Raw genomic sequence first — 27296 nt, forward strand, 5'->3', positions numbered from 1 at the left:
CTCCTCCACTCGACTTACGAACACCACCAGCACTTAAAAATATGACCCACACTTACGAAGACTACCCACACTTACGAACACCACCCACACTTACGAACACCACTCACACTTACGAACACCACCCACACTTACGAATACCACCCACACTTACCAACACCACCCACACTTATGAACACCACCCACACTTACGAACACCACTCACACTTCCGAACACCACTCACACTTACGAACACCACCCACACTTACGAATACCACCCACACTTAGGAACACCACCCACACTTATGAACACCACCCACACTTACACACACCACCCATACATACGAACACCACCCACACGTATGCATATGTATGTTTGTATATGTGTGTACGTATCTATATGAGTGTGAATGTGTGTGTACGTGTGTTTTTGTTTGTGTGTGTAGACGACTGAAAATGAACCGAGCAGGAGTCAGCCTACATCTGCCAATATGTGGAGTGCGCTGATCTCTGGTAGCGCAATAATTCGCAGCAAATCACCTGAAGGTAAGAGAAAGAGAAACAGAGAGGAGAGAGCAGAGAGAGAAAGGAGAGAAGAGCAACAGCAACATCATGAAAGTCAAACAAATGATATCAGCTCAAATGAAAGCAGCTCAAGCAAGTGGACTGATATAGTCATCATCGTCACGTGGAAAGGCACAGCAGCAGCCAAATCACACTTGGATAATTGTTGATTCCTAAATGGGGAAAGTGGGAATAGATCGGAAGACCCGGAGAGAAAATCCATGCAGTGACCGCTTTACCAAGAGAGCCACAGAGACGACCATCGACACAGAAACACACTCATAGACACACAGAAACATTCATAGACACATAGCGACGCACATAGAAAGCCATAGACACACAGAGATACCCATAGAGACACACAGAGACATCCATAGACACATAGAGAAACCCACAGAGAGACCCAGACGCATACACACATGGAGACACCCTTAGACACATATAGACTCATAAAGACACACAGACACATAGAGTCCCACATAGAACCATAGACATACAGACATGCAGACCCATAGAGACCCACAGATACACCCACAGGGACATCCATAGAGCCATAGAGACCCACAGAGTCAGCCATAGAGATGCACAGATACCCACAGAGAGCCACAGAGACCCATAGACCCACATACACCCAGACCCCTAGAGACCCATAGAGACACCCACAGAGACTCACACCTTAGTACGGTTGGCTACTTATGGTGTGAAATAAGTTCAACATCTGTATGTAACAAAGCAATAGCTTCAAGCACACTTAAACCATCTGCTTGGTTTAGATATGTGGATGACACATTTGTGGTCTGGCCACATGGCAAAATTACACTGAACGCATTTCTAAATCATCTCAACTCACAAAACCCATCCATCCAGTTCACCATGGAAGCGGAAGCTGACAGAACTCTACCATTTATGGATATTCTGCTCGGACTAGGTAGAAATGGTAAAATAACACAGTGTTTACCGAAATAAAACACATACTGACGCCTATCTGAATGCAGTCAAACCATCACCCCGCACAGATATTTGCTCTTATCAAGATGCTCATTCATCGAGCTAAGAAAGTGCCAAATGGTGACAGTCTGAGAAGTGAAATTCAACATGTTAAAAAAATGCTGCAAATGAACGGTCACAATGATGCACAAATCAACAGGCCATTGAATACCAAAACCAAATAAAAAAAACAAGAGCATTGAAACTGCCCAAGTAATTAAAACGATCAAAATACTATACATTGCGGGAGTAACTGATAAACTAGCCAGATATTTGGAAAAACAACACATCCGAGTCAGATTTGGCACAGTACATAAAATACAGAATTTAATATCTGGTACAAAAGATGTATTACCGAAGCTATCAACAGAAGGTGTCGAAAGGATTAACTGCACGTATGGTAAATGTTATGTTGGACAAACAGGACGAATGATCAGCACGAGTCTAAAAGAACATCAGAGAAATATTAAATTATCCCAAATGCAACTGTCAGCAGTAGCATAACACGCGTGCCAACAAGGAAACTCAATTGATTTTGATAATGTTGAAGTTTTGTGCAAAACTAGCTCCAACTGGCCAAGACTAATTAGATAATCTATCGAAATCGAAAGAAATCAAAATAACTTTAACCGTTTGGATAGCTACTGCCTTAGTGCTGCGCGGAAGCGATTCATCAAATAATACATTATTTAAATGCATGCCTACAAAGGGCAGCGTACTTCAATAGGGATTACCGTTGGTAGGGATATTTCATAAACACAATAGACACGATGGACAAGTTCCAAGGGCTCGCATAAAGCACATGCATATTGTACGTCGCCTCAGTAATCCCCCACACCCCACCACATTGTGCAAGAGCGCAGAAGGGTGGTCAACACATCTACGCCTCTATATAAGGAACGAAAGAGTAAGACTTCTCCACAATCTGGCTGTTGCCTGATACAGCTAGTTGTAATTACTGGTGAAACGTCATACTCAGTTTGTAAATGTTGTGGCTTGGCTCCCCAACACACGAGTGTGATGTACTAGTGACGAATTGCCATGTTCTGTTTCCGTGACAACCCTTACTAGTTGGCTGTGTCGGGTGGTGGTGGGTTTTAACGACACATTTATATATTTACGCGATCTAACCCAAAAACCTCTATTATGGATACGTACAGTGAGGGAAAAAAGTAATTGATCCCCTGCTGCTTTTGTACGTTTGCCCACTGACAGAGAAATGATCACTCTATAATTTTAATGGTAGGTTTATTTGAACAGTGAGAGACAGAATAACAACAAAAAATCCGTAAAAACGCATGTCAAAAATGTTATTAATTGATTTGCATTTTAATGAGAGAAATACGTATTTGACCCCTCTGCAAAACATGACTTAGTACTTGGTGGCAAAACCCTTGTTGGCAATCACAGAGGTCAGACATTTCTTGTAGTTGGCCACCAGGTTTTCACACATCTCAGGAGGGATTTTGTCCCACTCCTCTTTGCAGATCTTCTCCAAGTCTTCTTTGGTTCTTTTGGTAAAGTCACGTAGAATGAGAATAAAATAATAAATTGATAAAATAAAATAACACAATAATATTCTCACGACGTTTCGGCCACAACACAAGCGGCCTTCATCAGGTGAAGGGACGAGACTGTCTGGAGGACAGCGCTGGAGTGAAAAAGCCACGCTCAGATTGCGACCTTTAAGCTGTGTGAGAAGAAGCAAAGCACCTTGACAAAGGAATTAGCATATAATTTAGCATTGAAATGGCTGAGTGATTAGCTTGTGACTGGTCACAGAAATGGCTATGTTAAAGTTAAAGCATACACATCCGCAGAGGCACCCCTTGACAAAGGAATTAGCATAGAATTTAGCATTGAAATAGCTGAGTTAAAGCATACACATCCGCAGAGGCACCCCTTGCCAAAGGAATTAGCATAGAATTTAGCATTGAAATAGCTGAGTGATTAGCTTGTAACTGGTCACAGAAATAGTTATGTTAAAGTCAGAGCATATACATTCACAGAGGCACCTAGTACAAATCAAACAGGAGAATTTAGCATTGAAATAACTAGGCGAATTTAGCATTGAAATAACTGAGTGATTAGCTTGTGACTGGTCACAGAAATGGCTATGTTGAAGTCAAGGCCTACACATCTGAGCTATTCACAGTAACTGGGTATACACTAGTTTTTTATTGGTTCACTATATAGTATTCATTATATATTGTAGTGTATACCTAGTTACTGTGAATAGCTCAGATGTGTAGGCCTTGACTTCAACATAGCCATTTCTGTGACCAGTCACAAGTTAATCACTCAGTTATTTCAATGCTAAATTCGCCTAGTTATTTCAATGCTAAATTCTCCTGTTTGATTTGTACTAGGTGCCTCTGTGAATGTATATGCTCTGACTTTAACATAGCTATTTCTGTGACCAGTTACAAGCTAATCACTCGGCTATTTCAATGCTAAATTCTATGCTAATTCCTTTGTCAAGGGGTGCCTCTGCGGATGTGTATGCTTTAACTTTAACATAGCCATTTCTGTGACCAGTCACAAGCTAATCACTCAGACATTTCAATGCTAAATTCTATGCTAATTCCTTTGTCAAGGCGCTTTGTTTCTTCTCACACAGCTTAAAGGTCGCGATCTGAGCGTGGCTTTTTCACTCCAGCGCTGTCCTCCAGACAGTCTCGTCCCTTCACCTGATGAAGGCCGCTTGTGTTGTGGCCGAAACGTCGTGAGAATATTATTGTGTTATTTTAGTTTATCAATTTATTATTTGATTCTCATTCTACGTGACTTTACCGAAATAACCAAAGAAGATGAATCCTTGCAGTCACGAAAGCTTTAAATCAAAACTTCTCCAAGTCATTAAGGTTTCGAGGCTGACGTTTGGCAACTCGAACCTTCAGCTCCCTCCACAGATTTTCCATGGGATTAAGGTCTGGAGACTGGCTAGGCCACTCCAGGACTTTAATGTGCTTCTTCTTGAGCCACTCCTTTGTTGCCTTGGCCGTGTGTTTTTGGTCATTGTCATGCTGGAATACCCATCCTCGACCCATTTTCAATGCCCTGGCTGAGGGAAGGCGGTTCTCACCCAAGATTTGATGATACATGGCCCCGTCCATCGTTCCTTTGATGCGGTGAAGTTGTCCTGTCCCCTTATCAGAAAAACACCCCCAAAGCATTATGTTTCCACCTCCATGTTTGACGGTGGGGATGGTGTTCTTGGGGTCATAGGTAGCATTCCTCCTCCTCCAAACACGGCGAGTTGAGTTGGTGCCAAAGAGCTCCATTTTGGTCTCATTTGACCACAACACTTTCACCCAGTTGTCCTCTGAATCATTCAGATGTTCATTGGCAAACTTCAGACGGGCAAGTGCTTTCTTGAGCAGGGGGACCTTGCGGGCACTGCAGGATTTCAGTCCTTCACGGCGTAGTGTGTTACCAATTGTTTTCTTGGTGACTGGTCCCAGCTGCCTTGAGATCATTGACAAGATCCTCCCGTGTAGTTCTGGGCTGATTCCTCACCATTCTCATGATTTCGATTTAAAGCTTTCGTGACTGCAGGGATTCATCTTCTTGGTTCTTTCGGTAAAGTCACATAGAATGGGGATAAAATAATAATAAAAATGAAACAAAAATTATCACAACGTTTCGGAGGCAACACAAGCTTCCGCCTTCAGGTGGACAGTCACCTGAAGACGGAAGCTTGTGTTGCCTCCGAAACGTTGTGAGAATTTTTATTTCATTATTATTATTATTATTTTATCCCCATTCTACGTGACTTTACCGAAAGAACCAGAAAGACGTTCTCATGATCATTGCAACTCCACGAGGTGAGATCTTGCATGGAGCCACAGGCCGAGGGAGATTGACAGTTCTTTTGTGTTTCTTCCATTTGCGAATAATCGCACCAACTGTTGTCACCTTCTCACCAAGCTGCTTGGCAATGGTCTTGTAGCCCATTCCAGCCTTGTGTAGGTCTACAATCTTGTCCCTGACATCCTTGGAGAGCTCTTTCGTCTTGGCCATGGTGGAGAGTTTGGAATCTGATTGATTGTTCTTGTGGACAGGTGTCTTTTATACAGGTAACAAGTTGAGATTAGGAGCACTTCCTTTAAAAGTGTGCTCCTAATCTCAGCTCGTTACCTGTATAAAAGACACCTGGGAGCCAGAAATCTTTCTGATTGAGGGGGGGTCAAATACTTATTTCCCTCATTAAAATGCAAATCAATTTATAACATTTTTGACATGCGTTTTTCTGGATTTTGTTGTTGTTATTCTGTCTCTCACTGTTCAAATAAACCTACCATTAAAATTATGGACTGATCATTTCTTTGTCAATAGTCAAACGTACAAAAGCAGCAGGGGATCATATACTTTTTTCCCTAACTGTATGTACACAGAGACCCATAGACACCCAGACCATAGAGACCCACAGATAACCACAGAGACCCAGACCCATAGAGACTTACAGAGACCCATAGATACCCACAGAGACACCCATAGACACCCATAGTATGGATCTCTCTGAGTCTCTGCGAGTCTATACCGGTCTCTGTGGGTCTAAGTGGGTTTCCATGGTTCTATATGAGTCTCTGGATCTCCATAGGTCTCTGAGTATGGGCCTCTATGGGTTGCTGTGGGTCTCAGTGGGTCTCTATGGCTCTACATGAGTCTGTGAATCTACATAGGGCTCTATGTGTATGGGTCTCTGTAGTTCTATCTGAGTGGGTCTCTATAGTTCTATATGAGTATGGGTCTCTGTGGGTCTCTTTGGTTCTTTATGAGTATGGGTGTCTATGGGTCTCTATGGTTAGAAATTAGTATGGGTCTCTATAGGTCTCTATAATTCTGTACAAGTATGGGTTTCTAAGGGTCTCTATGGTTCTATAAGAGTTGGGACTCTATGGGCCTCTATGGTTCTATATGAGTATAGGTCTCTGTGGGTCTCTATGGTCCTATAAGAGTATGGGTCTATTTGGGTCTCTATGGTCCTATAATAGTATGGGTCTCTGTGGGCCTCTATGGTTCTATATGAGTATGGGTCTCTATGTATCTCTGTGGGTCTCTATGGGTCTATATGAGTATGGGTCTCTATGGGTCTGGGTAGGTCTCTGTGGGTCTCTATGGTCTATATGGGTCTCTATTGTCTCTATGGGTCTCTGTGGGTCTATATGGTCTCTATGGGTATCTCTGGGTTTCTATGGGTCTCTATGAGTATGGGTCTCTATGCGACTCTGTGGGTCTCTGTTTCTATATGAGTATGGGTCTCTATGGGTCTCTTTCATTTATATGGGTCTCTATGGGTCTATATGGGTCTCTGTGTGTCTCGGTGGGTCTCTATGGGTCTCTCTGGGTCTCTGTGGGTCTATATGAGTATGGGTCTCTATGCGTCTATATGAGTATGGGTCTCTATGGGTCTGCGTAGGTCTCTGTGGGTCTCTATTGTCTATATGGGTCTCTATTGTCTCTATGTGCTCTATGGGTCTCTGTGGTCTCTATGGGTCTCTGTGGGTCTCTATGGTCTTCAAGGGTCTCTATGGGTCTATATGGGTCTCTGTGTGTTTCTGTGGGTCTCTATCGGTCTCTATTGTCTATATGGGTCTCTGGGTCTCTGTGGGTCTCTATAGGTCTCTATTGTCTATATGGGTCTCTGTGGGTCTCTGTGGGTCTCTATACGTCTCTATTGTCTATATGGGTCTCTGTGGGTCTGTGTGGGTCTCTATGGGTTTCTATCATCTTTATGGGTCACTATGGCTCTCTATGGGTCTGTATCGTCTCTATGGGTCTCTATGGTCTCTATGGGTCTCTGTGGGTCTCTATGGGTCTCTATGGGCTCTTTGGGTCTCTATGGTCTCTATAGGTCTCTGTGGGTCTCTATTGTCTCTATGGGTCTCTATGTGCTCTATGGGTCTCTGTGGTCTCTATGGGTCTCTGTCGGTCTCTATGGTCTCTAAGGGTCTCTATGGGTCTATATGGGTCTCTGTGTGTTTCTGTGGGTCTCTATGGGTCTCTATTGTCTATATGGGTCTCTGTGGGTCTCTGTGGGTCTCTATAGGTCTCTATTGTCTATATGGGTCTCTGTGGGTCTGTGTGGGTCTCTATGGGTCTCTATCATCTCTATGGGTCACTATGGCTCTCTATGGGTCTGTATCGTCTCTATGGGTCTCTATGGGTCTCTATCATCTCTATGGGTCACTATGGCTCTCTATGGGTCTGTATCGTCTCTATGGGTCTCTATGGTCTCTATGGGTCTCTGTGGGTCTCTATGGGTCTCTATGGGCTCTTTGGGTCTCTATGGTCTCTATAGGTCTCTGTGGGTTTCTATCGTCTCTATGGGTCTCTATGTGCTCTATGGGTCTCTGTGGTCTCTATGGGTCTCTGTGGGTCTCTATGGTCTCTAAGGGTCTCTATGGGTCTCTGTTCTCTATGGGTCTCTATGGTATCTATGGGTCTCTGTGGGTCTCTATGAATCTCTGTGGTATCTATGGTCTCTGGGTCTATATGGGTTTCTATGGTTCTCTATGGGTCTCTATGGACTCTATGGACTCTATGGGTCTCTATGGACTCTATGGACGCTATGAGTATATATGGTCTCTATGGGGCTTTTTGGTCTCAATGGTCTCTATGGGTTATATGAACTCTATGGGTCTCTATGGCTCTCTATGGTCTCTATGGACTCTATGGGTCTCTATGGTCTCAATGTTTTCTGTGGATTTCTATGGTCTCTATAGACTCTATGGGTCTCTATGGTCTCTATGGACTCTATGGGTCTCTATGGTCTCTATAGACTCCATAGACTCTACGGTCTCCATGCGCCGATGATCCCGGCCACTTGGGTGGGGTGGTGTGGTGCCTTAACTCCGGTGTGTGTGTGTGTGTACGTGACAATTCGTTTCTAGATTAAGTTGTTGTTGATCTTGTTTTTGATGTTGTCAATGTTGTTGTTTTTGTTATTGTTGTTGCTGTTGTGGATGTTGTTATTCTTGTTACTGTTGTTGTTGCTGTTGATGCTGTTGTTGATGTTGTTGATGTTGTTGATGTTGTTGTCGTTGCTATTATTGTTGATGCTGTTGTTGCTATTGATGTTGTTGCTGATGTTGTTGCTGTTGTTGATGATGTTGTTTCTGTTGATAAAGTTGTTGCTGTGGTTGTTGTTGATGATGTTGTTGATGATGTTGTTTTCATGTCCGCAGCGATCCTGGCTCTCTTCGAGCCTCACCTCACCGAGCGCCAGAAGCTTGAACTCACCACGATGGACGAGATCTGGTACTTTACTCTGGACGATGGCGAGGAGGAAATGTCGCGAGGCGGCATCAAGAACCATGGCTACGATGACCAAGAGCACAACTACATTCCTGTGAGGCTCACAGAGACACACAGAGATGCAGAGACACCAATAGAGACCCATAGAGACCCACAGAGATATATATATAGACACAGAGATGCAGAGACACACAGAGATGCGGATACACCCATAGAGACCCATAGACACCCATAGAAACCCACAACCTGTGAGGCTCACGGAGATACCCACAGAGACCCACAGCGACCTCACATAGACACCCATAGAGACCAACAACTACATTCCTGTGAGACACACGGAGATGCAGAGGCACCCATAGAGACGCATAGAGACCCATAGAAACTCATAGATACACCAGAGGTGGGCCATTAGGGCCACTAAGGCCTTCTCTGCTGGCCTAGAGATTGTCAGAATCAGAAGATTATATTTTTATAATTTAATATATATTTTCATTAATGCTATACGTATTTTACAAAGTTCGTTCCCATCAGTCTGTTAACGTCATTTCATTGCTACTCTCTCCCTCAGTTGTGCTGCTTCCAGTGTATCTAATAAATTTCAATCAGATTTTCCTGTGCTGTCTCCGCCTCTCCGGGTGAAAAATCTATCCAGAGGCCTTCAGAATGTCGGATGGATCCCCTCTGCTGTTGAAGCAAATGGGGACGATGTTATTTATTATTATATTTTTAAACTAATTCACTTTTGGAGTTTGCCATGTTTGGCGTATTCTTTGACACGCCGGAGCCTTCTCGCTGGCCTAACCGCCTACGTTAGCATTTTTCGGTTGGCGTGATCGGAGGGCCAGTTAGCTAACTGAAGTAAAACTAGCTAGCACATAATGTAGCATCATCTAATATTTATTTAAACTTTCTTTAGTGACGTTTAGATTTTTCGATGTAGTGATTTAGATTTTTTGTTTTTTCTGTGGGGAAGCCTGTTGAATCCTGATTGTGTTATTTGTGTTTTATGGCATTTTTGCTTGCTTGGTGGTAGTATGGGTAAATGTGACTGGTTGTTGTGAGTTTGTTCTTGTTTCTTTGGTAATGACATTGATTTGGGCTATGCGATGTCTATTTGTGATGCATCATACTGTCAGTCTGCGTAATAGTGGTACATCCTTTATGGTTTCAGTCACCATGTATTCATGTCTCTGCAATTAGTGTATTGTAACTCTCATAGGTGTCGAGCCTCGTGTTAAAACACTTTATTCTACTCGATAAAGGTTACTGTAACTGTGAATATGGGGTGGTTATGTCGAATGACCAATAGCCTATAGCCCTAGTGTCATGGTGAGGTTATTCGAAGGCGGTTTAATTGCGGGAGGATTGCACTGAAGGCCTAGGTGTAAAATACACGGCCTGCCACTGAGAAACACCCATAGACACCCACAAATAAATCCCAGTGAGGCTCACAGAGATGTAGAGGCACCTATAGAGACCCATAGAAACGCCATAGACACCCATTTAGACCCATAGAGACTCACAGAGCCATACAGACACACAGACTCACACATACACACACAACTACATTCCTGTGAGGCTCACGGAGACACACAGATACAAAGACACTCATAGAGCCCCACAACTACATCCCTGTGACACACACAGAGACACAGAGGAACCCATAGAGACCCACAGACACACCCATAGAGATCCACAGCTTCATCCCTATGAGACTCACAGAGATACAAAGACACCCATAGAGACCCACAGAGACACCCACAGACACCCATCGAGACCCACAACTAAATCGCTGTGAGGCTCACGGAGACACAGACACACCTATAGAGACCCACAGAGGCACCCATAGAGACCTACAGAGACCAAGACCCACAGATATCCAAAGAGACACCGATAGAGACCCAGAGAGACCAGCAGAGACACCCATAGAGACCCATATAGACACCCATAGAGACACGCATAGAGACCCATAGAGACCTACAGAGACCTAGACCCACAGAGATCCACTGAGACACCTATAGAGACCCACCGAGACCCACAGAGACACACATAGATCCTTGACCCACAGAGACCCACAGAGATCCACGGGACCCCCCGCCCTGACCAACTTCACCCTGACCCCCACCCTGACTACCTTCCCGTGACCTCCCCATGACCCTCCCGACCCTGACTACCTCCCCCACCCCCCCCCCTGGTGACCCCCTGCAGGTCATGCACGAGCACTTCAACTACCGATTTGAGCTGGGCAGGAAGATCGGGCAGGGCGGGCAGGGCGTGGTCGTGCGGTGTCTCGACCACAAGACGCAGACTCCGGTGGCGCTCAAGATCCTCGCCTCTCCCACCAAGTGAGTGGTACCCTGGGGCAGCTGTGCAGTCAACAAACCAGCAACAAAAACAAACAACAATACAGAGATTATGAGGCTGCTCCTGGCTGTGAAGTCACAGCAGCAGCGGCAGCAGCAACAAACTAGGGCTGAACGTCCTTGCCTGCAACTTTGCCGTGACTCTTCATCACTCAACCGTACACCCACCCACCCGCCCGCCCACCCACCCACCCATGACTACCTCTCACCACCACCACCACCCACCCACCCACCCACCACCACCCCACCCACCGTCCTCCACTACCACCATCATCTCCTCTCCCCACCATCACTACCCACCCATCACCACCCCCAGCACCTCCCCACCACCCATTGCCACCACCCACTTCCCACCAATTGAGTTTACTCTCCGACACACAATCGGTTAAGTGCTGAACTTGCCTCTCTCTGTCTCTTTCTGTGTCTGTCTGTCTCTCTCTGTCTCTCTGTCTACCTCTCACTCGATCACAGCTTAACGGCCGAAGCGCACCAGATGATGGAGCTGCGGATGTCCATGGAGCTCCAGACGGTCCGTAGTGACGTGGACTACAATGTAGTCAACGTCATGGATATGTTTTACTTCCGGGGACACAAATGCATCGTAATGGAGCTATTGAAGTACGGATACCACAAGCACCACCACCACCCACCACTCACTCACTCACTCACTCACCCATCCACCCACTCATCCACCCACCCACTCATCTACCTACTCATCCACACATTCATCCACCCATTCAACCACCCACTCACTCACCCACCCACATACTTGTTCACTCACCCAAACAACAACCGCCATTCGCCACTAAGTGGTGGTGACGTCACCACGGCGCTTGTGCCAGGCTATGTGCACCCTGAGGCCACGTGAAGTGTCGAACGCCCGTTGGCAGGAGGTCACGGGGCAGACCCAGGTGCCACGGGTCGACTGACAGAGATGACTGGCTGATGCACCACCTGTGCCCCCTACTGTGCCAACCTGCTGTGCTTTAGCCACCCGGCGCTCCGCTCGTTGTTCTGAGCATCGCTCCTCCGCCCTCCGTTGTTATTGGAGGGCGACTACCTCCAACTGCCCAGTAGCATCCTTCACGAGCCTCCTCCACAGAGATCGATCTTGACACCGCTGGTACCAGTCATCGGCAAGTCCACTCAGCTCCACGTCCTCCTGTACCACATCACTCCATCTCTTCTCTAGCCCGTGCCGCGCCCGCTTAGCCCCCTCAATCCGGCCGAACAAAAGCTGTTTCGGCATGCGTTGGCTGGGCATGCGGGCTACATGACCCAGCCATCGCAGCCTTGCCCGCCGGAGGAGCTCACCGATGGGACCTTGCCCAGATCTTTCAAGGATTTGTGAGCTCCTCACACAATCCAGTCTGGTTAAACCCAGGATGGATCGTAGGCAGGCCAGCCTAAATGTTTCTAACCGGCGAAGATGTTCCATTAAGGGGGTCCACGTTTCGCAAGCGTAGAGAAGGGAGGGAATGACCGTGGCCGAGAAGACCTGAAGCTTAGTGCGGAGCGACAGACCAGGTAGCTTCCACACAGCGTTACGCAACCGATGAAAAGGTATTGCCGCTCGACTGATTCGGAGTGAGACCTCTGCTGTTAAACTGGTGCCAGTCATAAGCACACTACCCAGGTATGGGAAACTCTCCACTCTCTCCACAACTGCCCCATCACCGATTGGGAGTTGTGGGGGTGGAGTGTCCGATGGTACAAAATACCCAGGCAGGTGCTTAGTTTTGGTGGGGCTGATGGTAAGGCCCCACCTCTTAGTGGCACGCTCCAGTCTCTGCAGCAGCGTCTCCAACTCCTCCTCTGACTGAGCAGCTATTACCAAATCATCAGCATACATAACGTGGTTGACCAATAGGGAGCCATCCCTTGACCGCACCCGGGCATCGATCAGCCTCCCATTATATCTGTACCATATGGAGATTCCCCCAGTACAGCTATTGAAGGCTTCACGAACTACGTGGTCAAAATAGATGTTAAATAATGTGGGAGCCAGAGGACATCCCTGTCGCACCCCAAGGTGTACAGGGAATGGCTCTGACTCCCGGCCACGTAGTTTTACCCGGGCCCGCTCACCATCATGAAGGTCCTTAATGATCGTGAGCAGAGGGTCAGGTATTCCAAAAGCACGAAGAACGACCCAGAGCCTAGGCCTACTGATGGTATCATAGGCCTTGACCAGGTCAATAAAGCAGAGATGTAGGTCTTGTTGGAATTCCCTACACCTCTGCTGTAGCAGACAGACAGAAAATATGGCATCTGTGCAGGACCGCCCTTTCCTGAAACTGCATTGGGGCTCCGCAAGCCTCTCCTCAGCGTGCCTGGCAAGGCGATGGTGAATAATCCTTGCCAGGACCTTTCCCGGCACACTGAGGAGTGAGATGCCCCTGTAGTTGTTACAGTCTGTGCGGTCCCCCTTCTTAAAGAGGGGGACCACCAGGGCATCCTTCCAATCCTGCGGAACCCGTCCAGCGGCCCAGACCGTTGTTATGATGTCATATAGGGCAGTCTGTGCACAAACGCCACCCTCCCTCAGCATTTCGCTTGGGAGATCATCTCTGCCCGCTGCCTTTCCTGGTCTCAGACTCCGGATCGCCTTCAGTACTTCCTCAACAGATGGCACCTCAGCCATCCACTCACAGCGGGTGACTTCTTCCAATATTTGAGGCACCACAGCCTCAGCAGGGTCATCCTCACTTTGTGCCACGATGTTTTCCTGGCTGAGGGATTTTCCCTCCCCCAGGACCTCACAGAAATGCTCAGCAAATCTGCAAACCTGTTCCTGGGGGTCGGAGATTGGATCACCGTTTTTTCCCCTAATGATGGTAATAGGTGTGGCGCTGCAGGTTACTTTTTTGATGGAGTTAAATAGAGATTTGTGATCGTGGGCCACTGAGGCAGACTCCATCTCCTCAGCAACCCGCGACCACCACCCATCCTTGCAGCGCCTCACGGCTCTCCGAACCTCCGAGCGAAGGCTGCGGTAAGCCTCCTCATTCTCTGACGTGGGATTCTGTAGCCGATGACAGGGGGCCTGTCGCTTTTTCTCAACCATCCTGAACACCTCCTCTGTCAGCAAGTGTCTCTGGGGAGGTCTGGACCGCGTACCCAAAGCAGCCATTGCAGCTGCATGAGTCACAGTCCTAAACCTCGCCTATTTACCCTCGACATCAGGAGGAGTCGGGGATGATGCCAATCCCAGCCGCAAGCGATGATGAAATTCTCGCTTGCAACTTTCATCAGATAACTGAGACCAGGCCACTTTAGGTCGGAATGGGGTCCTGGGTGTACACCCACCACCGGAGTGGAAGAATGGCAGGCGCATCTTACAGATGACTAGTCGATGGTCAGAGGGCAGATCAGCTCCACGGTAGGTCCTGGTGTCAAGGACATAGGCTCGCATCCGCTGGTCTGTCACTATGTAGTCCAGCAGATGTTCTTGCTTGGACCCGGCATGCATCCATGATGTTGTGTGGATGCGCCGATGCCGGAACAGCGTGTTGGTAATTACAAGCCCATGGGCTGCACAAAAATCTAGCAGCCTCCTACCGTTGTTATTGAGCTGATCTGGCCCATGCCCTCCAATCACTCCAGACCAGGTGCCAGTATCATGACCAACTCGGGCATTAAAGTCACCCAGCATGATGACTCTATCCCGATGGGCCACTTTAGCCAGCACCTGTGACAGGAGGTCATAGAAGGCATCTGACTCATCGGCTTTGCCTGCATCCCTCCACGGATGTTCATCTTCGGTGGGGGCATAAGTAACCACGACCACCATTCCTCACCTCCGGTTGATGGGAAGGCGAGCCCAAAGTAGCCTGGGGCTTACAGCTTCCCACACCTCACCGCCACGCTCCCACGCCCCCTTCATTCTTTTGTTCAAAAGAAGAGCCACACCCTGTTGTTTGGCAGTCTGCTGCCCCGAGTAGAGGACTGTCCACCCCTCATGGTGGCAGGAGCCAGAGCCGGTCCACCGGACCGCCTGAATGCCGCATAGATCCAGGCGGTACCGGTCCAGCTCCCGACAGAGGAGTGGCAGCCTCTCCTCCGCAGTGAGCGTTCGAACATTCCACATGGCCACCCGTAGTGGCTTTTCGTTGTTTCTGGAGGACCCCCGAGGGTGGATATTCAATCTCCTGGCTCCGCCAATTGGGGTTTGGCCAGGAGACGTCATAGACGCCTGGCCCCCCGGGACCTCCGGGACAAGCTTATTAGTTACATATTTCAGTTTAACTCGTGGTTTCGTGGTAATTAATTGAAGGTGGAGGGGTTACCAGCCCGTCGCACCCGTCCAGAGCCCCCGTTTAGCCCCTGTGGTGGACACATATGCCATGAGGGGAGGAGCCAATCAAAATTGGATCTCCCCCCACAGCATTGTCCACGACAGAGTTGCCCGTCTGGCACCGCGAGGAGGTAGGGGGTTGTTTTGCCGGACACCAAACACCCACTCACCCACCCACTGACTCACTCATTCACTCACCCATCCACCCACCCACTCATTCACCCACCCAGCCACCACTCCCATAATCACACACCCACTCACTCATCCACCCACCCACCCATTCACCCACCCACCCATTCACCCACCCACACACCCACTTACCCATCCACACACCCACCCATCCACTTATGCATAATCTCACACAACCACTCACTCACCCACCCATTCACCAACCCAGACACCCACTCATCCACACACCCACTTACCCACACACTCACCCACCCATCCACTTATGCACCTACCCACCCTGTCACTCACTTACTCATGCACTCACCCATTCATTCACACATTCACCGACTCATCCACCCACCTACCCACCCACTCACTCATCCACTCACTCATTCACATACTCACCCACTCATCCACCCACCCAATACTACAATTACCCACCACCACCACCCACTCACTCACTCAACCACCCACTCACTCATCCAACCACCCACCAACTCATTCACTCATTCACCCATCCATCACTACCACCACCACTACCACCACACACCCACTCACTCACCCACCCAGTCATCCACCCACCGACTCACCCACTCACTCACCCACTCACTCATCCACTTATCCACCCACCCACTAATCCAGGAACTCACTCACCCACCCACTAATCCACCCACTCACACACTCACCCACCCACCACCCACTACCCACTCATCCACTCACTCACCCACCCACCCACCCACTCAGCCACTCATCCACTCACCCACTAACTTACTCATGCACTCAGCCATTGGTACACCCACTCACCTACTCATCCACCCACTCACTCATTCACCCACTCACTCATTCCCGCACTCACCCACTCATTCACCCACCCAATACTACAACCACCACACACCCACTCACTCACCCACCACCACCACCAACACTCACTCACTCACTCAACCACCCACTCACTCACTCATCTAACCACTCGCCAACTCATTCACTCATTCACCCACCCATCACTAACACCACCACCACCACACACCCACTCATTCACTCACTCACCCACCCAGTCATCCACCCACCCACCGACTCACCCACCCACCCACCACCCACTCACTCACCCACCCACCCACCCACTCACTCACTCACTCACCCACCCACCCACCCACCACTACCACCACCACACATCCACTCACTCACCCACCTCCCACTGACTCACTCACTCACCTACCCACCCACCAACCCGCTCACCCAACCACCGACCCACCACCACAACCCACCCACCACCATCACCACCCGCAGACCCTCAGACCCATAGACACGTACAGAGACACCCACAGATATCCACAGAGACCCACAGAGACACACAAAGACCCACAGAAGCTCACAGAGACAATCACACAGAGACCCACAGAGACACCCTTAGAGAATCACAGAAACCCACAGAGAATCACACAGACATTCACAGAGACCCACAGTGACCCACAGAGACAACCACACAGAGAACCACAGAGACCTACAGAGACCCACAGAGACACCCACAGAGACCCACAGAGACCCACAGAGACCTACAGAGACCCACAGAGACACCCACAGAGACCCACAGAGACCTACAGAGACCCACAGAGACACCCACAGAGACCCACAGAGACCCACAGAGACAACCACACAGAGAACCACAGAGACCTACAGAGACCCACAGAGACACCCACAGAGACACCCACAGAGAACCACACAGACACCCACAGAGACCCACAGAGACACCCACAGAGACACCCACAGAGACCCACAGAGACATCCACACAGACACCCACAGAAATCCACCGAGACCCTGACGTCACCTCACGTCGCTGCCGCTGTCTCCCCATCACAGGAAGAGCCTCCATCAGGTGCTCATAGATATGGGGCAGTGTCGCATCGACGAGGACGATTTGAGGTCGTACGCCAGGGGCATCGTCCGCTTCCTCGCCTACACCAAGTCCCGGGGCATCGTCCACGGGGACATCAAGCCGGTGAGTGGAGGGCACGCTGGGAGGACGCTGGAGGGACGCTGGTGGCTTGCTGGGTGCATGCTGGGGGCACGCTGGGGGCACGATGGGGGCACACTGGGGGCACGGACACTCACTAAAACGCACCCCCACGCAGCCATCCACCCACACACCCACTCACTGACCAATCCATCCACTCACCCAGCCAACCACCCACCCACATACCCATCCACCCACTCATCCACTCACCCACCCATCCACCCACCCACTCATCCACCCACTCACCCATCCACTCATCCACCCATTCAACCAACCATCCACCCATCCATCCACCCACCCACCCACCCATTCACTCACCCACCCATCCATCCATCAATCCATTAACCCATCCACCCACCAATCCACCACCCACCCATCCACTCACCCACCCATCCACCCATCCATCCACCCATCTACCCATCCACTCACCCACCCATCCACCCACCCACCCATCCATCCACCCATCCACCCACCAACCCACCCACCAGTCCACTCACCCATTCACCCAACTACCCACTCACCCACCCACCTATCTACCCATTCACTCAACCACCCATTCACCCATCCACCCACCCACCCACCTTGATCCCGCTGAGTAGTGTTAATCCTCTCTCTCTCTTTGTCTGCCGCTCGCTCACCATCCAGGGCAATGTTCTCTTGAAGAACAATTCAAGCAGTGTGGTCAGAGTCACCGACTTCGGCTACAGCTTCTTTGTGGACCAACAACGTGAGTGGTGACTCCCCCCACAGACCTTTACGTGGGCGTGGGTGTGTGTCTGGGTGGGTGGGTGTGTGTGTGTGGGTGTGTGGTGCCGAACGGCAACACTGTGACTTGGCCTACCCCCCAGTGCCATGGGGGGAGGGCCAATTTAGATTGGCCTTTCCCTTCATGGCGGTTGTAACCACAACACCGGCCAATTGGGGGCTCTGGATGGGTGCGAGAGGCTGGTAACCCCTCCACCTTCAATTAACTACTACAAAAGTACGATTTAAAAAATATAATTAAGCTTGTGCCGGAGGCCTCGGGGGGACAGGCGTCTATGACGTCTCCTGACCAAACCCCATTTCGCGGAGCCAGGAGACTGAATACTCACCCTCTGGGTTCCTCCAGAAACAACAAAAAGCCACTACGGATGGCAATGTGGAATGTACGAACGCTCACTCCCTCTGTCGGGAGCTGGACTGGTGGAGGAGGTACGTGAATGACGCTACTGGGCAGTTGGAGGCAGTCGCCCTCCAACCACAATGGAGCGCTGGGTGGATAAAGCACAGCAGGTTGGCACAGTAGGGGGCACAGGTGGTGCATCAGCTAGTCGTCTCAGTCAGTCGACCCATGGCACCTGTGTCTGCCCCGTGACCTCCTGTCAGCGGGCGTTTGACACTTCACGTGACCTCAACATGAACATAGCCTGGCACAAGCGTCGTGGTGACATCAAAGCCACTCAGTGGCGAATGGCAGTTATTGTTGTTTGTCCATGTGTGTGGGAGTCACCGACCCATCCATCCACCCACCCAACCATCCACCCATCCACCAACTCACCCACCCATCCTGATGCTGTCGTTGTCGTCCGCACAGCGTCGCGCATTAGAGGCACCCTCCCCTACATGGCCCCCGAGGTAGTTCTGGGCTACCCGGCCACCTGCGCCATGGACATGTGGTCCCTGGGCTGCACCGTCGCCAAGCTGGCCATCAGAAAGGAGCTCTTCGTCTCCGACATGGACAACGACCACGTGGCTTGCTGCATCGAGGTGACCGGGGCATCTCGGGGAGGCACCAGCCGACTTGGCCCGGCCAGCCAGGAAGCCACCTATCCATCTACTCACTCACCCACCCACCCACCCACCCAATTAGCCACCCAGCCACCCACCCAGCCACCCACCCACCCAGCCATCCACCCACCCACCCACCCATCCACCCACTCACCCACCCAACCATCTAGCCACCCAGCCACCAACCCAACCAGAAACCCACCCACCGAGCCAGCCAAACACCTACCCTCCCACCCAGCCATCTACCCACCCACCCACCGAGCTATCCACCCACCCACCCAGTCATTCAGACACGCAGTTACCCATCCACCCAGTCACCCACTCAGCCACCTACCCAGCCATCCACCCACTCACCCACCCACTCATCCAGACATCCACCCACCCAGCCATCCACCCACCCAGCCATCCACCCACCCACCTAGTTATCCACCCACCCATCTAGTCACCCAGCCACGCAGTTACCGATCCACCCACTCACCCAATCAACCACCCACGAAGCCATCCACTCGTCCACCCACTCACTTACCCACCCATCTAGTCACCCAGCCACCTACCCACCCATCCACCTAGCCACCCACCCATCCATCCACCCACCCACCCAACCATCCACCCACCCACCCACCCACTCACCCACCCACCCATCTAGTCACTCATCCACCCACTCAGTCACCCACCCATCCACCCACTCACCTACCACCCACCCATCTAGTCACCTATCCACCCACTCACCTACCCATCCACCCACTCACCCATCCACCCACTCACCCACCCATCTACCCATCTAGCCACCCAGCCACCCACCCAGCCACCCACCCACCCATCCACCCAGCCACCCACCCAACCAACCGGTCACCCACCCACCCATATAGTCACCCATCCACCCACTCACCCACCCATCCATCCACTCATCCACCCACCCACCCATCTAGTCACCCCTCCACCCACTCACCCACCCATCCACCCACTCACCCACCCACCCACATAGTTACCCATCCACCCACTCACCCACCTACCCATCGAGTCACCCATCTACCCACTTACCCACCCACACATCTAGCCACCCACCCAGCCACTCACCCATCCACCCACTCACCTACCCACCTAGTTACCCATCCACCCACTCACCCACCCATCCACCCACTCACCCATCCACCCGCCCATCTAGTCAACCATCCACCCACCCATCCACACACCCACCCACCCAAATAGTCACCCATCCACCCACTCACCCACCCATCCATCCATCCACCCACTCACCCACCCACCTTGTCACCCATCTACCCACTCACCCACCCATACACCCACTCACCCACCACCTACCCATCTAGTCACCTATCCACCCACTCACCTACCCATCCACCCACCTGCCTAGTCACCCATCCACCCACTCACCCACTCACCCACCCACCCACACACTCAACCCACCCACCTTCCCATCTAGCCACCCAGCCACCCACCCAGCCACCCACCCATCCACCCAGCCACCCACCCATCCACCCACCCAACCAGTCACCCACCCACCCATCTAGTCACCCATCCACGCACTCATCCACCCATCCACCCACTCATCCACCCACCCACCCATCTAGTCACCCCTCCACCCACTCACACACCCACCCATCCACCCACTCACCCACCCACCCACATAGTTACCCATCCACCCACTCACCCACCCACCCAATGAGTCACCCATCCACCCACTTACCCACCCACACATCTAGCCACCAAGCCACCAACCCATCCATCCACTCACCTACCCACCTAGTTACCCATCCACCCACTCACCCACCCATCCACCCACCCACCCATCTAGTCACCCATCCACCAACTCACCCACCCATCTATCCACTTTACCAGCCTTGCAGCTGGAACAATAAACGTAGTTTAGTTTAAGTATGGGTCTTTGCGAGTATGGGTCTCTCCGAGTATGGGTCTCTACAAGTATGGGTCTCTGTGGGTTCATGTGGGTCTCTATGAGTCTGGGTCTCTGTGCATCCCTCTATGGGTCTCTGTGAGTTCTCTGTGGGTCTATGGGTCTCTATGAGTATGAGTCTTTATGGGTGTTATATGAGCATGGGTCTCTTTGGGTCTCAGTGAGTCTCTGTGGGTCTTTTTGAGTATGGGTCTGTGAGGAGTCTTTGTGAGCCTCTATGAGTCTCTATGGGCCTCTCCATGGGTCTCTACGTGTATGGGTCTATATGTGTCTGTAGAACGTGATGATGATGATGACATCAGCCACTTGGTTAAGTTGCTGTCATTTGTGATGGCCAGGTCGCTTCCGAAAAAGAGCTACACAGGGGCCTTACCTGGTGTCTGTGTCTCTCTATGTCTTTGTCTCTCTGCCTTGAAATGGTTGAGCAGATCCTGGGCATGCCTCCCAAACAGATGGTCGAGAAAGCTCCCTACAGGGCGTCCTACTTTGGTGAGTTAAAGGGTGGTGGTCATGTGGTGGTGATGATGATGATGGAGATGGTGGTGGTGGTAGTGCGGTGGTGGTGGTGGTAGTGCAGTGGTGGAGGTACAGTGATGGTGGTGTGGTGGTACTTTTATGATGGTGGAAAGAGTGGTGGTGCGGTGGTGGTGATGGAGATGGCGTTGGTGGTGGTGATGGAGATGGTGGTGATGTTGGAGATGATGGTGGTGTTGATGGTCTGTCTCTCTCCTGCAGACCCTTTCGGAAGGCCTCACTGGCCTTCCAGGTCGCGTCCCGCTGGAAGCATTCCCCTGCACCACGTGCTGCAGGGATGTGGGGCGCAGCTCGTGAGCTTCGTGAAATGCTGCCTGGAGTGAGAACAAACTTAAACACACACAGCACACACACTACAAACACACACCGCACACACACCACGCACACCACACACAGACGACATACACACCACACACACCACACACACACCACACACCAAATACAGCACACACACCACAGACACACCACACACACCACACCCACCCACCACACCCACCACACCCACCACACACACCACACACACCACACACACACACCACACACACACCACACACACCACACACACCCACCATACCCACCCAGCACACCCACGACACCCACCACACTCACCACACCCACCCAACCCCAACCACACCACGCACCCACCCCACCTACCCACACCACCCACCCCACTCACACCACACACAGATCACACACATCACACGTCCACCACCCACACACACCCATCCACCCCACACAAACCCACACACCTGCCCAACCACCCCACACACCACACACACACAAAGACAAAGGTCCCCCCAGTATAGCCTTAATAGACTGTAGGGGCAAGTGCTGTTTGCAAGCACCTACGACGGCCGGCACTGTAGCACAAGAGTGGGTGGGTGGCCAGCAACTATCCCGAGTGGCGATGTTGCCTACAAAGCAGGGTACTCATTTGAGGCTGAGTCGACCTAGGGGAGGAGGCCCATGTACGGGATCAGATAATCGCCATCACTGGCGGTGTTAGTGGCTGTGAGCGGGGATAGAAATCCGGGTCTCTGCCAGGTCTGTGGTAGCGTAGCGCTAACCACTGCACCACTGCTCCCCCCCACCCCTCTCCATGTCCCCCCCCACCACCCCCCCTCTTCCGCCCCACCCCCACTCCTACCCCAGGTGGGATCCGGAACTGCGGATGACTCCGGATCAGGCGCTGGCTCACGGCTGGCTCAAGAGCAAGGACACCCCCAGCACGGACACCCCCACCAGGGCCACCCCCACCACGACCATTGCCACCTCCACCACGGCCACCGCCACCCCCACCAGGGACACCGCCACCCTCACCAGGGACACTGCCACCTCCACCAGGGACACCGCCATCCTCACCAGGGACACTGCCACCTCCACCAGGGACACTGCCACTCCCACCAGGGACACCGCCACCTCCACCAGGGACACCGCCACCTCCACCAGGGACACTGCCACCTCCACCAGTGACACCACCACCCTCACCAGGGACACTGCCACCTCCACCAGGGACACTGTCACTCCCACCAGGGCCACAGCCACCCCCACCAGGGCCACCGCCACCCCCACCAGGGCCACCGGCAACCCCACCAGGGCCACCGCCACCCTCACCAGGGCCACCGCCACCCCCACCAGGGCCACCCCCACCCTCACCAGGGCCACTGCCACCCTCACCAGGGCCACTGCCACCCCCACCAGGGCCACTGCCACCCCCACCAGGGCCACTGCCACCCTCACCAGGGCCACTGCCACCCTCACCAGGGCCACTGCCACCCCCACTAGGGACACTGCCACCCCCACCAGGACCACTGCCACTCCCACCAGGGCCACCGCCACTCCCACCAGGGCCACTGCCACTCCCACCAGGGCCACCGCCACTCCCACCAGGACCACCGCCACTCCCACCAGGGCTACTTCCACCCCCACCAGGACCACCGCCACCCCCACCAGGGCCACGGCCACCCCCATCAGGACCACCGCCACTCCCACCAGGGCCACCGCCACTCCCACCAGGGCCACTGCCACCCCCACCAAGGGCACCGCCACCCGCACCAGGGCCACTGCCACCCCCACCAGGGCCACTGCCACCCCCACCAGGGCCACGGCCACCCCCACCAGGGCCAACGCCACCCCCACCAGGGCCACCGCCACTCCCACCAGGGCCACCGCCACCCCCACCAGGGCCACTGCCACCCCCACCAGGGCCAACACCACCCCCACCAGGGCCACCGCCACTCCCACCAGGGCCACCGCCACCCCCACCAGGGCCACTGCCACCCCCACCAGGGCCACTGCCACCCCCACCAGGGCCCACGTCACCCGCCCCAGGGCCACTGCCACCCCCACCAGGGCCACTGCCACCTCCACCAGGGCCACTGCCACCCCCACCAGGGCCACTGCCACCCCCACCAGGGCCACTGCCACCCCCACCAGGGCCACTGCCACCCCCACCAGGGCCAACGCCACTCCCACCAGGGCCACCGCCACCCGCACCAGGGCCACCGCCACCCACACCAGAGCCAATGCCACCCCCACCAAGGCCACTGCCACCCCCACCAGGGCCAATGCCACCCCCACCATGGCCCACGTCACCCGCCCCAGGGCCACTGCCACCCCCACCAGGGCCACTGCCACCCCCACCAGGGCCACTGCCACCCCCACCAGGACCACTGCCACCCCCACCAGGGCCAATGCCACCCCCACCAGGGCCCACGTCACCCGCCCCAGGGCCACTGCCACCCCCACCAGGGCCACTGCCACTCCCACCAGGGCCAATGCCACCCCCACCAGGGCCAATGCCACCCCCACCAGGGCCCATGTCACCCGCCCCAGGGCCACTGCCACCCCCACCAGGGCCAACGCCACCCCCACCAGGGCTACTGCCACTCCCACCAGGGACACCGCCACCCTCACCAGGGACACCGCCACCCCCACCAGGGACACTGCCACCCCCACCAGAGCCAACGCCACTCCCACCAGGGCCACTGCCACCCCAACCAGCGAGGTCACCATCACCACCATCGGCAGGGTCATCTCCATGACCCTCAGGGCCCCCACCACCACCAGCGAGTCCACCACCACCACTGCTGGGGATCTGCAGGCCTCTGAAGCTGCCGAGCCACGGTGAGACTCTTACTGTGTGCTCAGTGCAGGGCTGAGATGTCAACTACCTCGCTTGGTACGCAGGAGGTCGTGGGTTTGACCCTGAACCTTAACTATACCTGCTGCTGTATATTTGGAGTCTGTGTCTCTCTCTCCCCGTGGTGATGTTAACTACCTCGCCTGTTACACAGGAGGCCTTGGGTTCAATCCCGATCCCTGGCGATGCCTGCTGCTGTTGTATATTCTGAGTCTGCATCTCTCTTTCTATACCCGTGGAGATGTTAACTACCTTGTCTGGTGCACAGGAGGTCGTGGGTTCGATCCCGACCTTTGACGATGCTTGCTGCTGCTTTTTATTTGGAGTCTGCATATCTCTTTTTTCCTGTAGAGATGTTAAATACCTCACCTGGTACGCAGGAGGTCGTGGGTTCAATCCCGACCCCTGACGATGCCTGCTGCTGCTTTTTCTTTGGAGTCTGCATATCTCTTTTTCCCTGTAGAGATGTTAAATACCTCACCTGGTACGCAGGAGGTCGTGGGTTCAATCCCGACCCCTGACGATGCCTGCTGCTGCTCTATATTTGAAGTCTGCGTCTCTCCCCCCGTGGTGGTCACTGTGTTAATTTTTCTCCAGGTCCTCTGGGGTTTTCTCTCCACATTTTGAATCGACATCACCACGCGGTTAGACTCTTTGGCTGCTGCTGTTACATGGCCACTTGATAATAATATCAGCCACTTGGTTGAGCTGCTATTGCTTGTGATGGCGAAGGCCGCTTCTTAAAAAGAGCTACACAGCAGCTCAGTGGGAGCGTTACAGCTGGTAAAATAAAGTCGTAGTTTTAATCCGTTAGTTCACCCATGGGAGGAGCTGGTGGCGGTAGCGGTGGAAGACCAACTGCGACCTTCTGGCGGTAGTAGTGAGATGCTGAAGTGATGGTGCTGTGGTGCTGTGGTCCTGCTGTCTCCGCAGAGTTGAGATGGAGGAGAAGCCCCTATCATCATCATCATCATTCTCACTGCTCGACCACATCTATGGAGAGTGGTTGGAGGTTGTGGAGGAGGAGTTGAAGGAGGAGGAGGAGGAGAAAGAGGGGGAGGAGACGGAGAAGGATGAGGACAAGGATAAGGAGGAGAAGGACAAAGATGGGAATTATAAGGACAATGATGGGAATGAGGAAGCGGACAAACATAAGGAGGAGGATACAGCAGAGGTGGAGAAGACAAAGGAGAAGATGAAAGAGGAGGAAGAGAAGACAGAAGAGGAGGAAGAGAAGATGGAGGAGAAGGTGGAGGAGGTGCAGCAGCCACAGGAGGAGAAGCGCATGGTGCTGTGGGGTGGCCAGGCCACGGCACAGTAGCGGGGTGGTGGTGGTGGAGTTGGTGCCAACCACCACCACGAACAGCACCACCAACTCACTATCCACCCAGCTATCCACCCTGTAATACCACACTCACCACACACGCTCACCACACTCACCACACACACTCACCACACTCACCACACACACTCAACACACACACACACTTCCGTAGGGAGCAGCTGTGGCAGAAGACTTAAGAGTGGACACCAGACATGGACTGGACACAGCTACTCCCACTGTACTCACCAAACGCTCACCCCACACTCAGCCCACCCAGGGCACCCCTTTACCCCAGACTCTTATCCATGCTGGTTTTCATCCGGTGGCAGTCCTCAAAGGAGGAGGACGAGGGAGTGGGTGACCTCGCCACACGGTTTCCAGGACATGGGGAGTGGGAGGTCTGGTGCAGGCACTGGGGCGAGAATCCTGCCTAGGCCCGTCACGTGGTGTGTGTTAAACAATAGTAATATTTTATAATATATAGCGTCGTACGTAATGTCGAATTTTGGTATGTTGTTGCTATTGTAAATATATTGTAATTGTAAGAAGTATTGTTATGATAAGATAATTTTATACGAGTCTTGTTATTATACATAAAGTCACAAGGACATGAAATGTCGTTGCAGACGTGTTTTTGGGTTGGTGCCTTCGATTATCAGTGCCGTGTGGGTCAGAGTTCATAATGGCCGTGTCACGCACCAACTCATCTACCCACCCACCCATTCGTCCACTCACCCACCTACCCACTCGTTCACTCACCCTCCCACGCATTCGTTCACTCAGCCTTCCACCCACCCACCCAATTGTTAACAGCCACCCACTCGTTCACTCATACACCGACCCACTCACTCGTGCACTCACCCACCCACCCAACCACTCATTCACTCATCCACCCACCCACCTACTCACTCTTTCAATCATCCATCCACTCGTTCACTCATCCACATGCCCAATCACGCGTTCAC

General features: G+C 52.4%; 1 protein-coding gene across 1 annotated transcript; it reads left to right on the forward strand.

Moving 5' to 3' along the window:
• The first annotated feature begins 411 nt into the window (after positions 1-411).
• LOC142925661 (dual specificity tyrosine-phosphorylation-regulated kinase 2-like) lies at positions 412-26328 on the forward strand. Its single transcript, XM_076068893.1, has 8 exons — positions 412-523; positions 8719-8882; positions 10997-11133; positions 11623-11769; positions 17475-17613; positions 18274-18355; positions 19205-19377; positions 26041-26328. Exons 1-8 carry the CDS (start codon positions 469-471, stop codon positions 26326-26328), a joined length of 1185 nt encoding a protein of 394 aa, XP_075925008.1. The 5' UTR covers positions 412-468.
• The last annotated feature ends 968 nt before the right edge of the window (positions 26329-27296 follow it).

This window comes from Petromyzon marinus, chromosome 23, assembly GCF_048934315.1.
Source record: "Petromyzon marinus isolate PM22_M1 ecotype Great Lakes invasive population chromosome 23, UKy_Petmar_22M1.pri1.0, whole genome shotgun sequence".
In the NCBI taxonomy this organism is placed as follows: domain Eukaryota; kingdom Metazoa; phylum Chordata; class Hyperoartia; order Petromyzontiformes; family Petromyzontidae; genus Petromyzon; species Petromyzon marinus.

Excerpts from the sequence above, each read along its gene's own strand:
- LOC142925661 (XM_076068893.1), top strand. The coding sequence starts at position 469 with ATGTGGAGTGCGCTGATCTCTGGTAGCGCAATAATTCGCAGCAAATCA. Across the intron at positions 11,134-11,622 it reads ATCCTCGCCTCTCCCACCAA|CTTAACGGCCGAAGCGCACC; the intron begins GTGAGTGGTACC and ends ACTCGATCACAG. Across the intron at positions 11,770-17,474 it reads ATCGTAATGGAGCTATTGAA|GAAGAGCCTCCATCAGGTGC; the intron begins GTACGGATACCA and ends TCCCCATCACAG.